The sequence below is a fragment of the Benincasa hispida genome, chromosome 4 (assembly GCF_009727055.1).
Source record: "Benincasa hispida cultivar B227 chromosome 4, ASM972705v1, whole genome shotgun sequence".
Taxonomy (NCBI): Eukaryota; Viridiplantae; Streptophyta; class Magnoliopsida; order Cucurbitales; family Cucurbitaceae; genus Benincasa; species Benincasa hispida.
In genome coordinates this window covers 40,886,611-40,900,231 of record NC_052352.1, presented here as the reverse complement: position 1 = coordinate 40,900,231, position 13,621 = coordinate 40,886,611, and the positions used below count along the sequence as shown (strand labels likewise).

Genomic DNA, 13,621 nt, shown 5'->3' with positions numbered 1-13,621 from the left:
TATGAAATTGTTTTTTTTAAGGGGTTGTAAATTAAAAAATGACAAATATCAATTTGTAGCTCAAAACTTTGGGTTGTATCAATTTAAACGCCAAACTAATAATTTTATTAATTTAAACACTAAACTTTTATAATTATATTAAAACTCCGAACTTCCATAAGTATATCAATTTAAACTCTAAACTTTCATAAATATATCCAAATAAAATATATGAAAATTATTTTAAAGGACAAAATTGTTAAAAATATTTACAACTAATAGTAAAATATCACAGTCTATCTCGACCGCATAGACACAAATAACAGTCTATCGTGGTTTATCACAGAATGATATTTTGCTATTATTTGTAAATATTTTATTTCATTTTTCTATATTAACATAGTGGATGATTTAAACTAATACATTTATGAAAACGAGAGTTTTAACTGTTACACTTATGAAAGTTCAGATTTAAATTGACATAATTATTAATTTGAAGTTTAAATAAATACCATTATTAATTTAGGTTTAAATTAATACTATCAAAAGTTCAGAATATTTGTCCTTAGAAAAAAAAAAGATTAAGTTAGTCATAAACTAACAATTAAGGCAATTAATCTTATAAGCTTCCAAAAATGGCAATATTGTATTGGAAATTTGAATATATATAGTGAAAGGAAAGTAAAGAAATTTGAAGGAAAAAAGAAAAAAGAAAATTGATTTTCAGTGAAGAAGAGAAGATTGAAGAAGGAAGGAAGATGGAAATGTATTCAACTTTCTCCTCCTTTCTCTCTGCCTAATTTTGCTCTTCTTCTGCCATTTCATCTTCCTCTCAAGAACTCCATTTTTTCTCTACTCCATTTTCTCTCTCTCTTTCTCTCTCTACTCTTTCCCCTTTCACCCACTCTCTCTTTTTCTCTCTCACTCTATTTTTTTAATTTTTTTTTTTTTTTTTTTTTTTATTGGAGATCTCTGGGATTATCCCAGATGTGTTGCACTCTCTATGCCAGGATCTTCTTCATCCTCTTTCACAAATTGCGGTCAGCATTTCTTGAGGATTTTATGAATTTTTGTTGAATTTCTTTGTGTGTTGTTGATTTAATGGATCTTTCAGAGAGCAGGAGGGCTAGGGTTCAGATTTTGGAGTGATGTGGTGATTCTGTTTTTGATGGTTTTCGTGAAATTCAGTTCATTTTCTCTGTTTACTGATTTCGAATCGCGAGGTGTTTTTTTTAGTGATTTATGTAATTTGTTAAAAAAAAAAAAACTCTCTGTTTCAGATCTTCCATTGTCGCCATTTTCTCTGCTGGTAGCTCAATTCGGCACCTGGAGTGAGCTGTTGATTTCTCGTTTGATCGTTTCTGTGTGTTTTTCTTTAAGTCGGCGATTTAAAGCATATTTCTTTGGGAATCTATTCTGTCGAGGGGGGCTGATTCAGGTATATCGATTTTCTTTTTTTGTTATTTCATGGAGATGGATTGGTATCGATTTAGGTCGCGATTTTTGGAAATTCATTCGTTCTGTTTTATTTTATTTTATTTTATTTTTAAATTTTGATTGTAGCTAGGAAGGATCTGTATTTAGTAGGCTACGGTTTACTTTTTCTGCGTTGATTATGCCGTCTTTGTTGCAATAATTGCGGACTCTTTTTGTGTGTAATTAATGAGTCAATTACTCTGAGTTTTGTTCTCTGAATTATAGAACTTTAAGAATTTATGAATGATTCATCTAGGTTAGGGTAATTGATTTTAGTTACTTCGTTCATTTATTTCCTTCCTGATGGAGTAACTGAATTTAATTGGCTTTCTAAATGTCTTCTCTACAATTGTTCCTTTAATGGATCAGGGAGATCTATACATTTCGAACATTTATGAAGAGTTAATTATTTATTCTTGTACTGATTAGTAATGATATTGTAATTAAACATAGTTTATCCTTCAATTGCTTTCAATCTTCATTTAATTTTCTTGGTGAAGTGTGAACTATCTCTGGTCCTTTCTATTTTCGTACTCAGATTTGATCATTGTAGATTTTCTTCAGTTTGTTTAAGTCTATACTCTCTCTCTTAACTTTTTCTTGTTTTATCAAATTTCCAAATTTGTTTGTAGGATCTTTATTTGATTGCAAATTAAGAGATGCGGCATCCGAAAAATGAGATTGAAGACAACATACCTTCAAAAGACCAGATATTATCACCATTGGTAGACGAAGATAGTGGAGGGAATGCTAGCTGTGTTGTTCTTAAGAAAGGACCATGGACATCTGCTGAAGATGAAATTTTGATAGATTATGTAAAGAAACATGGAGAGGGGAATTGGAATGCTGTTCAGAAGCATTCTGGACTTTCTCGTTGTGGGAAGAGCTGCCGATTGCGATGGGCCAATCACCTCAGACCAAACTTGAAAAAAGGGGCATTTACTGCAGAAGAAGAGCATCTAATAATTGAACTGCACGCTAAAATGGGAAACAAATGGGCACGCATGGCAGCCCATGTATGTACACACAATTTCCTTTCCATTTTAATTAAATCTTTTTGGTGATTTGCTATTGCTGGCTTGGATTTCCTTGCTTTTTCCTGGAAGAATAGTGTTTTGAGAATTGAAAATTTTATGGAATTCATTTCATTTGATGATAGTATTACATAGAAGCTTATTTCCGGCTGACAAGATAAGCTATACAAGACTAGCAAATTGGATCTTTCAGTGTGAAAAACTATAGTTAAACAGATTGTTTTGTTTGTTCTGTCGTAAAGGTTTTTTCAATGCAACTTATAATTTTTTTCATTTGAAAGTTTAGAAATCACTATGTTATTATTATTTCTTTATGCATTTTTTCTAATCTGATTTTATCAATTGTTATGTCATATACAAATATTGATTCCTTCCTTTAAATTTACTTATGATGAGAAAATAGCTAAACCATTGGAGGAATAATTTGGCCCTTACATTGGGGTATTTTTTCTGGTAGAAATGAAAGGCAATAATCATAGAGTTTTGGATTCAAAAGATAAAAAAAATTATATGTTACAAGTATATGATAAATTATTTACTTTTTGGGAATCGTTGATATGTATTTCAGTGGATAAATCCATGCATGGAATTGGCTTGAAAATTTTCTTCCCTAAACCATCATCATATTTGGAACCCTTTTCCTGCTATTTAGAAAGTTTATTTGGACTAAATTTTGGCATATGTCTTTAGCCTTTAATATAACTTTTTCGACCTATCTATCTGTCTAATAAACATACTGCAGTTCATGAGTTTTCTTTTGGTAATTGGTGGCATCAAATGATTGTCCAGCCAAACCTAAGGTCTAGCCACTAGAGGAGGTTTGATTCCTTAATGTTATTACAATTTCTCTGGGGATAATTATGGACTTCTCGTATGTTGATCAAATAGTGATACTTGAACATTCTCTACTAACAAAAACTTCTAATATATTTAACTCTCTCCTCGAAGCGAAGACTAGGGAGCAAGAAAGGAATAGATTAAAATTTTAGTTTTATTAGATAGATTCTTAATAAATTTCAGGTTTCAAGACTGTCTGTATTTTCTTCTGTAGCTGCCAGAGTGATTTGTACAACTTGAACTGATTGTCTTGTGTGTTTATATAGTTTCTTGTTCATTTTTAATTGAATTGAATTAGAATTGCAAAAAGGAAAGGGGGACTTCTGAGTTTGCTGATGAGAAATACTGAAATTCATTTTTGTTCAGTCTTAGATTATGTTCTACATTTGTCTTGCATCACATTTGCACACTAAAAGTAAGGTATTCTTTAGAATTATTTCGAATGGTTTCAAGTGTATGTTTAACATCTGTGCCATCTGTTCATCGTCCATCAAGGGCTAATACGTCTTCTCTGCCATTCAAACCTTCCTTTCTTTGTTGTAGAGTGAATGTATAGGAATAGGCTTTTCTAGTTTTTATCTTTAAAAATAATTTCATTTCCTTACTGAAGGTATTTATTTTGTCTTTTCCTTAGTTACCTGGACGTACAGACAATGAAATTAAGAATTACTGGAATACTCGAATTAAGAGGCGGCAGCGGGCTGGTCTACCTCTGTATCCCCCAGAAGTGTGTCTGCGTACATGGCAGGCGTTTCAGCAGACCCAAGACACAGGTGGAAGTAATATTGTAGATAAAGACCATCATGATCTTCTTCGGGCTAATAGTTATGATATACCAGATGTCACTTTTCACAGCTTGAAGCCTCAGAGTGCCTTATCTTATATGCCCGAGCTTCCAGATATTTCAAGTTGTATGCTGAAAAGAGGTCTTGATTCTTCTCAGTATTGTAATTTCATGCAATCAACGATGCATCGTCAAAAACGTTTCAGGGAATCAGCATCCTTATTTCCTGGTCCCGATGGTAGTGTTAAAACCCCTTTCCACCAATTTGAGGATAATTCCTACAGTCAAGTTGCTCAGTCATATGGGTCGCCCTTCCCTCTTGAATCTAACCCTACCACAAAGAATGCCATGTCTTTTGGCTCGTTTGAGGGTAGCCATTCCCTTACAAATGGCAATTCCTCTGCTTCTCAGCACTCGAAAGAGACTGAGAAGTTGGAGCTCCCTTCACTCCAATATCCAGAAACTGATTTAACCAGTTGGGACACACCCATCCAACCGGCAATGTTTGAATCAGTTGACCCGTTTATTCAATATCCACCAACTCTCATGTTGGGATCAGATTGCCCTTCACCACGCCATAGTGGCTTGCTCGAAGCTTTAATATATGAATCTAAGACGATGGGTTGTCCAAAGAATCACCCATCTGATAAAAATTCAAATTCATGCAGTGTCACTCCAGGTGATGTAACTGATAGTTACAATATGGCAGCGAGTAAGACAGAAATTGATGACTATACCGAGGTTATTTCTCCATTGGGTCACTCCACTTCCTCACTTTTCAGTGAATGCACACCAATCAGTGCGACTGGAAGTTCATATGAAGATCCTACTCTTACTGAGGCCTTTTCTGGTGAGTTTTCTACTCGAATCTCAGTGAAATTTTTCTACTAATTTCAAATCTTACCGGATCCATGCGTGGAGTTGGATCTTAGTTTGGGTTTATGAAGTTTAGACTCACATATTTTATGTTGGGGGGGTGAATAGAATTATCGAATCTAAATTTCAAAACTCTTTTACTGACATGTTAAGTTGTTAACCATATAAATTATAACTTGTAAAATTCGATGAATTTTATAGTCTAGTTTGTTCTCAACAAGAATTCGTGTGATATTCAATTTAGATGCTTGAAAATATTCTTGAACCTTTGTTTAATGAATTCTTACATTTGTGTGCGTTTCTACTAAATCATTGTCATCTCTTTTTTCTTTTTTTTTTCAATCTCTTTTTTTCTTTTTCTTCCTTATTTCAACTTGGGTGGGGATTTGAACTTTTGACTCCTTGGGTCGAGGATATATATGCCTTGGCCATTGAAATCTTTTCAGCAGCTCTTGGTATGATGGACAACTAAGAAGTCTCACGGTGAATGGTGAATTTCTAACTTAAATCTTGGGTCCCCAAAATTTTTAAAATATTCTGATCGTGACTCTATTCACACTATATTATCTTTTATATCATCGAGATAGTGAGATTTATTTTATGATGAAGTAATGTGAACTATGCAATATTTGTATGATTGATGCTTTGTCTACGCTGAATCTGATGCCTTTTTTCTTCCTCCATCTGTCTCTCCAATTTAATTGTTGGAATAGAAACCTGTGAGGATACATTTTTTGTTTTATCACATGGGTTTCATTCTCTCTGGCGCAAAGACTGTCTAACTTATGCAGTAACTCTACAGGAAGTAATGTGAAATCAGAACCACTCGATCATGCATGGACTCCAGATAGAGAAAAAGCAGCCAAAAGCGGGGTCGATTTCACACGTCCAGATGCCTTGCTCGCTGATTGGCAGGACAGAAGTTCAGGAATCGTGGAGGACACAACGAATGTGACCGATGCCATCTCTTTGCTTCTAGGTGATGATTTGGCTGCTGACTACGAGCACTTACCGACTGGGATTTCGACAACACATTCCGGATGGGGTCTTGATTCTTGTACATGGAATAACATGCCAGCAGTGTGTCATATGTCTGATCTTCCTTGATCTCTCAGCAGTTCTTCTAAATGAAAGAGCTAAAAAACTCTCTCTCATCAGAGGAAGACGGTTTCTCGGCTACTTAGTCAACCAAGGGAGGTTAGTTTTTCTGGTCCTTTTTTTTTCCGGTGGATTTTGATTCCCTGTTTGTTCATCAGAAAAACAAATCATTGTATGTGGAACTGTTTAGGTTTGTAATGCACAATGGCAGTGCTTTCTTAAGATGACAGTGTAATAACTTTGAACTTTTGTCATGGTTTGTCATGGAACATTGGGATTCAATGGTCTGGTCTGTTTCTTCAAATTCTGGCCTCCACTCACCTTTTTCCATGAATGTTTTTTCTTATCTTCGAAAAGGAGAGGGTAAAAAAAAAGTGACAGTAAAAGTTGTATTGAAGTGAGTCAAATTAAGATGATTTCTTGCCCTTTTCTTTTCCCCCCTTATGTGCCCTTCTTTTTAACTCAATTTAACTTTTTGTCTATTTTGATGGGCATTTCAAATTTTGAAGATGTTGGAAATGAAAAGAAAAGAGAGAAAAAAAAAGGCTGTAATATTTAATATGTATAATATTTTTGGAGATTTGAACGCTTAATTAAGTAGTTTGTTAGATACAATCTTAGTGTAAGTTACATCAAGAAAAGACTATTCTGTAGCTCGATAGGTAAGAGAGTGAACCAAGCCAATGTGACAATGTACGATATAATGAAATCTCTTTGAGCACTTGTGATTACTATTTAGTTTTCTGTTATGCTAATTCTGTACTTTTAAGGATGATAAAATGATGAATCTGTCTATAATCCAAAATCTTAAATATTTTAATTATTATGACTACTTTTATTTAATTTTGATGTAGGTTAGATTTTGACATTTGCACGAGTTGTGGATTTTTTATATAACACATTCCATTGCAAATTTGCATCATCTTATATTCTAATTTTTACGAAAAATTATTAGAAATAATTCAAAAAGTTTTCATCTTCTACTACTAACAACATTTTTGCCAATGGTCAGTTATCGAACATTGAGATTCAATGGTATGTTTCTTCGAATTCTGGCCTCTGCACACGTTTTTCCTTGAATGTTTCTTTAAAGTTGCATTGAACCAGGCAGTAGATTGGATGTAGAAAGAAGTGATAGTCAAATTAAGAATGTCTCTTGCCCTTTTCCTTTCCCCCTTGTGTGTCTCTCTTTTTAACTCGATGCAAACTATTTGTCTATGTTGATAGACATTTCAAAATCTACAGATATTTGGAAATTAAAATAAAAGAAAGTGAAAAAAGTTTGTAATATGTAATATGTGAGTAATATTTTATAAGAAAAAGATTAGGAAAGAAATTTGGTTCTCTTCCGTAACTTAATGGGTAAGAGAGTGTGCCAAACCATTGTGATGGCAATTAGTATAATGGAATGAAACGTGTTGAAAACAAAGGAATATCTATAATCTTGATTTTAGATATTTTAACTATTATAACTACCTTTATTTAATTTTGATTTGGGTTAGAATTTCGTCTGTTTTCTGGGTTTGGAAAAGTGCGGATTTTCCTGTACTCGAACTCATTTTTTTCTTTTTAAAAATCTAGTAATTATGCTCAACGTTTTTATCAATAAAATTGTTTCTTATCAAAAGAAAAATAAAATTGTTGTGCTCCCTTTTAGAAAATTACATGGGATTTATAATTTAAAATAAAAATAAAAATAAGAAAAATAACAATTAACAATTAACAATTTATTTTTTTTTCAAATTTAGAATAATCGAACAAATATTGAATAAAGACGGGAACTTCATTAATATATGGTCATAAGAGAATTTAATGGAAGTTTTTTAAAAATTCATGGATGCAATCATCACACTCATTTATAATATATCTAATGTCATGGAGTTACGAATTCGACTAGGCAATTATGACATTTATTTACAATTATTCATCTAACCAACAAATGTGTAACATTCATTTACATTTGGTTTATAAATAATTGTCAAATAACACTACTTTTTAAATGGATGCTTTGTCAATAATTGATATTTTATCGAATTAAAGACAATTCAGTTTAATAGTAATGAACATGTACTTTCTTTATTAAGGTTAGAGGTTCAATCTTTCAACGTAATAGTGGATATTGTTAAGGGTTGCTCAAGGCAATACTTAACCCAAAGGAGTTTTGAAGCTTGCATGGGAGTTCGTGTGGTCCAGATGGAAAAGTTGAGTCCTTGAGTTTTCAGTCAACTAGTTGAGCTCGGGGAGTTTCACCAAAAGAGAAATGTAACCGACCCTGCCACCAACACTTTGGTACCCCGAGGACCACATCTATTATAACATTATTGATATTACACACATCCCAAGCCAAAGTTAGAAGATAGAGTTTTTATCCCCACACCAACAACTTTAATGGTGAAGTAATTCTCTTTGTACCTAGTCGAACTAAATACTCCCTATATTATCTTAGGCATTATAGTGTACTTGGTTCGGCACCACACCGGTGCGAGTACTCTTGTAGGTCAACTCCAACCACAGTAATGTGTCCAAACTAGAGGAGAAGGTCGAGAGTGATATGACGAGATATCCATACCAATAGTTACACTAAAAAAAATCTAATATTTTATCAAGTATCATTGAGGATAGTCACTAACATACTTAAATTGGTTAAAATAACATACGCCATCGATGGAGAGATCTAAATTCCAAAGAACATAAACTTTCTGTTTTTTTTCCCTTTCAAATCTTCTTTGAGAAAATGCTTAGAATTAAAGGACACAAAGCAAAATTTTATGAAAGCCATATGTTTGCACAAAATCTAAAAATACTTGCGTTAAAATACATTTTGACCTCTACATTTTCAGATTTGTTTAATATTAATTCTTATATTTTCAAATGTATAAGTTTAATCCACATGTTTTTAATATATCTTAAATTTAATCAATTTTTATCGAAATTAATAACAAATTAGTAGTAGAAATCAAATTTAAAATTTAGGTTTAAATACTATTTTGGTCTTTGTATTTTTGATATTTGTTTATTTTGGTCCTTCTACTTTCAAAATGTTTATTTTGATTTCTATACTTTATATTTTCAAAATGTTCATTTTGGTCATTGTACTTTCAACGTTGATCCATTTTGTTCATTGAACTTTAAAAAAGTGACCATTTTATTCTTTAAAAGTGAAATGAAGAGACCAAATGACAACTTTTTAAAAGTATAAGAACTAAAATGAAGCAAAGTTAAAAGTATAAGGACTAAAATAAATATTTTTAAAATATAGAGATCAAAATGAACAAAAAAATTTAAGTATATGGACCAAAATGAATAATTTGAAAGTATAAGAACAAAAGTGAAGTAAAGCATTAGGACTAAAATAGTATTTAAATCTAAAATTTATTAAAAATACAAAAAGATAAAAATAAAAGGAAAACTTTCACTGATACAAAAAATGTCAATATGTTTTTTTAAAAAATAGCAATAAAAAACATTGTTAAACATTAATGATGTCTATCCGTTTCTATCACTAGGAGACTTTTATCGGCTTCTTTCAGCTTCTATTAAAGAAACTAAAATTTTTTGTATAAATAATTTTTCTTACTTTTCAATTTTTAAAAATCTCCCAAAATAAAAATTACAAGACGAAAATAATATTTTCAAAAATAATCGTTGAGATTGACTTTATTTTAAATGCCCGAAGACTGTTTACGTGTCAGTTTGTGATTGGGTTGTTTTCCAATTATTTGACCATCTTTACTCCAGTGTACTAGTGCGTAATATATATTTTCCCAAAAGAAAAAAATATATATATATTTTCCCGAGGAAAAAAGGAATTATTTTCTCGTTGGCGTTTGGTTTTCGAGAAAGTACAACTGGGAAAATAAAAATTTTCTCGAGAAAACCCTACTCTTCCCCAATCAACCTTCACTGTTCTTTACTCTTTTCACTTTCTTCGTTGCTGCCGCCCTTCTTCCCATAAATTTCCTCAAATCCATGATCTGAATCTTGCTCTTCAGTCCATTCCCCGATTTGGGTAGCTTTTTTATTTTGTTGATTTTTCTTCAGAGCTTTCCAATTTTAATATGATCGTTTTGTTACCTCTATTAGGCCTCGATCTTAGTTTCTTCTGCTGAACTTATGCTGGAGGGGTCGTTAAGGTATTATTATTCTTCAATCATTGTTTGTGTAATGAGAATCTGTTTTGGCTGGAACTCTGTTTCAGATATGAATTTTGTTGGGAATGATGAAGAAAGTTGAGTGTTACTTAGTTTGAGGAATTGGGAGTGTGTTTATATGTAATCTTGTAATCTGGGTTGGTGAAGAATAATTGTTTTAAAGCTCTACTAGTAGTTTACTGATGCCAATTTTGTGCTTACTCTTACTCTCTGTGTTTTCTTTCTTAGAAATGTCTGTTTTCTGAATGGGGTCATTGAGCATTGAGCTGTTTCTTACTTTTTAGTTAGTTTTGTTTCATGATATTTGGTGGCTGTTGTATTTACAACTGAGATTTTTGAAGTGGAAATGTTCCGTTATGATTTCAGTTCTTTTGTTCGTCTAAATTTGACACTGCTGTGATGAAAGAGTATAACAGCAACAGCAACTTCCGTTGCAAATGTTATGTTCAAAGAAAATTTATTTTTAATATTGGAACTAAAAGTACTAACATTGTTCTCATATGTTGTATTATAGTTCAACAATATGTGGGGTTGGAGGAATTCGAATCTTTGACTTTTTGATTGAGGTACATGCTTAAACAAGCTGAACTATGCTCCGATTGGCATATGTTGCATTATGGTTTAAAGAGAGTACGAGATTGTTGTACTGTTACTTAGTTTATATTGAGAGTTACAGCAATTAAAGCTTTATGACCTTGCTTGAACATGATGTGTTCTCTAGGTTGTATAACTATATCCTTGAGTTCTAAATAATTAAAGCTTTACGGAAAGGCATTATTGGTCCTTTTCTCTATTTTTTTTTTATTCCGAATTTTTAATTTACCATTACAATTTTGTGATTTCCATTTACGTTAAACTTATCTGTTCAGAGGAGGAAGTTAGGTAGGTATTGTAGAAAATGGATCGGTTACTTATGATGCATTCTCTCAACTGTCATAGGAGCACCCATCTTTATGTTTGTCTACTTTAGGGCGACCCTTCATCTTCAATAAGGCTTAGTATGCAACGTATATCTGTACCAATATTGAAATGCCTGATTTTGGTTCAATCATAAGAATTTTTGCCCCTGCAAAGTGCTGTTTGCTATAGCCTATAGTTGTGAGTTGGGAAACAGGACACTCAATTTCCTTGTAAATGTTTATTAGCAGTCCGCTCATATGAGAGAATTTGTTTGGCTTATAGTTCTAGTTTGATGATCAGCAGTAGTGCACTTGCTTTTGTGCTTTCTTGGGTAAAAAAAATAATTTCAACTAGGAATTTCTTGGTATAGTTGTGCTCTGACTTATGTCGCAGTGTCATCATTGTCTTGTGCTTTTAAGTTTTTCTCATCATCTTCTCCACTGAAACAACCTGTTACACAAAATTGCACGTCGGACTTCAGTGTGACACATCCCGGTCGGTCTAAGGGGTCATATGATTGACTGCCATGATCGTTCCTTTTTCTTTTTAACTTCTAAAGGAAACATATGCTCTCTCACGCACTGACCTTTCTGTCTTTTCTGCAGTCATCAGAATCATATATCCAGCACATGTTTCTAGATGACTAAAAGTAAGTAGACATTGACATGTATTATTCTGGAAGTCTATTTCTGTTCAAATAAAGTTCTCAAACTCCATCTATATTTAAAGTTTTAAACTAAAGGCATTTCCATGGGTGATGCAAATGATTACCGTTGAACTTTTTATTCATTCTTCTTATACAGGAATGGAATCGTATGGCCTGCTAGGCCAAAGAAGGGATGTAAAGCACAAAGGAAGGAATGTTGTTTGGTCAGTTGCAATGGACAAGTGCCTTATTGAAGCTCTTGCTATTCAGGCCAGAAATGGGAATAAAATTGACAGATGCTTTAATGAAAATGCATATACAGCTGCATGTATTGCTGTCAATAGTCATTTTAACTTAAACTTGAACAACCAGAAAGTTATTAATCGTCTAAAGACAATTAAGAAGAGGTACAAAGTAATCAAGGATATTCTTTGTCGAGACGGGTTTCGGTGGAATCCGACTTCGAAGATGATTGAGTGTGACAGTGAAGACCTTTGGAAGAGATATGTGGCAGTGAGTAGATGTTTCTCTCATCACTTCAAATCTAAACATCACAACTATTATGGAATTGTTCATGTATAACAATATTCAATTCGTGGAATAGGCACACCCCGATGCGAGAGGAATCAGAGGGAAGCCAATAGAGATGTATGATGAACTAAACATTGTTTGTGGCAATTATCAGGCTCCGAGTCGATGGGCGAAGATGAAGGACGGAAACCATTCACTGCAGGTCAGGAATTTTGAGGAAGAATCTGCATCATTTCACTCCCCAAGCTCTGAAGATCTTAGTGAAACAGATGATACAGAGTCATATACTGGACCATCTGAATATGCAGAACTGCCCAATGGCAGTCAGGACCCTCTACCAAACAACCCGACGAGACAACATCCAAAGAGACCACGGGCATCTGAGGCTCTCCAAGATGCAATGCTGGCTGTGGCATCCAGCATTCGTCGTCTGGCCGATGCCATGGAACTGAGCAAACACTCGATAGATGCCAAGGAACTCTTAGAAGCCGTAATGGAGGTTGATGGTTTGGAGGAGGCCAAACAGATGTACGCCTTCGAATATTTGAACGCCGATCCAGTGAAAGCCCGAGCGTTCTTGACATATAACGCTCGAATGAGGAAGATCTATCTGTTTCGCCAATTTTGGTGGTGGAAGTAATCAGCAGGTGTCGTTTGATTCCTGTGTACCATGTGAGATTATATTGAACTTGTTTTATGATTATTTACACATTATTGGAACCAGATCTGACTGGTACTGTGAATGTAAATGTATAGATAATTCAATTGAAGAGATGCAGACATTGCAGAAGTTTTATTGCTTCCAATTCTTGTAGACTCAAAATGATGTAGGTTGGATATTCCAAGTTGTTTCTTGTTTCATTTCAAATTCTGTATTTCTGTGTTTGAAAAAATAGTTTGGATGCAAATTTGGTCCCTAGAAAGTTAAAATTTAGTTCTTATTGTTTAATAAAATTTCATGAAGAGGTGTTTTATTGGTAAAATTTTAATTATAAATCATATAAACTAAATTTTACCTAATTAGCAATTTAATCATAAAAGATTCAATCCACAAGCTTATTGTTAGGAAATTGGAGCCAAAACTCCAAGGTCCAAATTCCATTTCCTTAACTCACAAGAAAGTTTCTGGTGATATTATTGAAAGAATTTAATTGGCAATTGGGAGGTGAGTAAAGGAATTTTATTGGATTTAATTTGGAGGTGGATTTGCCAAATTAGAAAACAAGAGGCGGTGGACACTGTTATAAAAGAAGAAAATTATAAAGATGAAAAATTACAACCAAGTGCTTGTACTATCGATCTTGAAGTC

The 13,621-nt window shown here is 33.2% G+C and overlaps 2 protein-coding genes across 8 annotated transcripts; both read left to right on the top strand.

The window, feature by feature from the left end:
• The first annotated feature begins 615 nt into the window (after positions 1-615).
• On the top strand, positions 616-6,510 carry LOC120075654 (transcription factor MYB33-like). 3 transcript variants are annotated; one of them, XM_039029245.1, is made up of 5 exons: positions 616-745; positions 1,260-1,417; positions 2,088-2,471; positions 3,961-4,960; positions 5,789-6,510. In XM_039029245.1, the coding sequence occupies exons 3-5, from the start codon at positions 2,115-2,117 to the stop codon at positions 6,091-6,093; spliced, it is 1,662 nt and encodes a 553-aa protein (XP_038885173.1). In that variant the 5' UTR covers positions 616-745; positions 1,260-1,417; positions 2,088-2,114; the 3' UTR covers positions 6,094-6,510. The 3 variants fall into 3 exon arrangements, with proteins under 3 accessions (XP_038885173.1, XP_038885172.1, XP_038885171.1); XM_039029244.1 differs by having other exon boundaries at positions 679-1,019; XM_039029243.1 differs by having other exon boundaries at positions 679-1,132.
• A 3,378-nt stretch (positions 6,511-9,888) lies between these two features.
• Positions 9,889-13,151, top strand: LOC120075957. 5 transcript variants are annotated; one of them, XM_039029715.1, is made up of 6 exons: positions 9,889-10,093; positions 10,168-10,217; positions 10,750-10,801; positions 11,741-11,784; positions 11,939-12,294; positions 12,386-13,151. In XM_039029715.1, exons 4-6 carry the CDS (start codon positions 11,775-11,777, stop codon positions 12,950-12,952), a joined length of 933 nt encoding a protein of 310 aa, XP_038885643.1. In that variant the 5' UTR covers positions 9,889-10,093; positions 10,168-10,217; positions 10,750-10,801; positions 11,741-11,774; the 3' UTR covers positions 12,953-13,151. The 5 variants fall into 5 exon arrangements, with proteins under 5 accessions (XP_038885643.1, XP_038885646.1, XP_038885642.1 ...); XM_039029718.1 differs by lacking the exon at positions 10,750-10,801; XM_039029714.1 differs by having other exon boundaries at positions 9,889-10,217.
• The last annotated feature ends 470 nt before the right edge of the window (positions 13,152-13,621 follow it).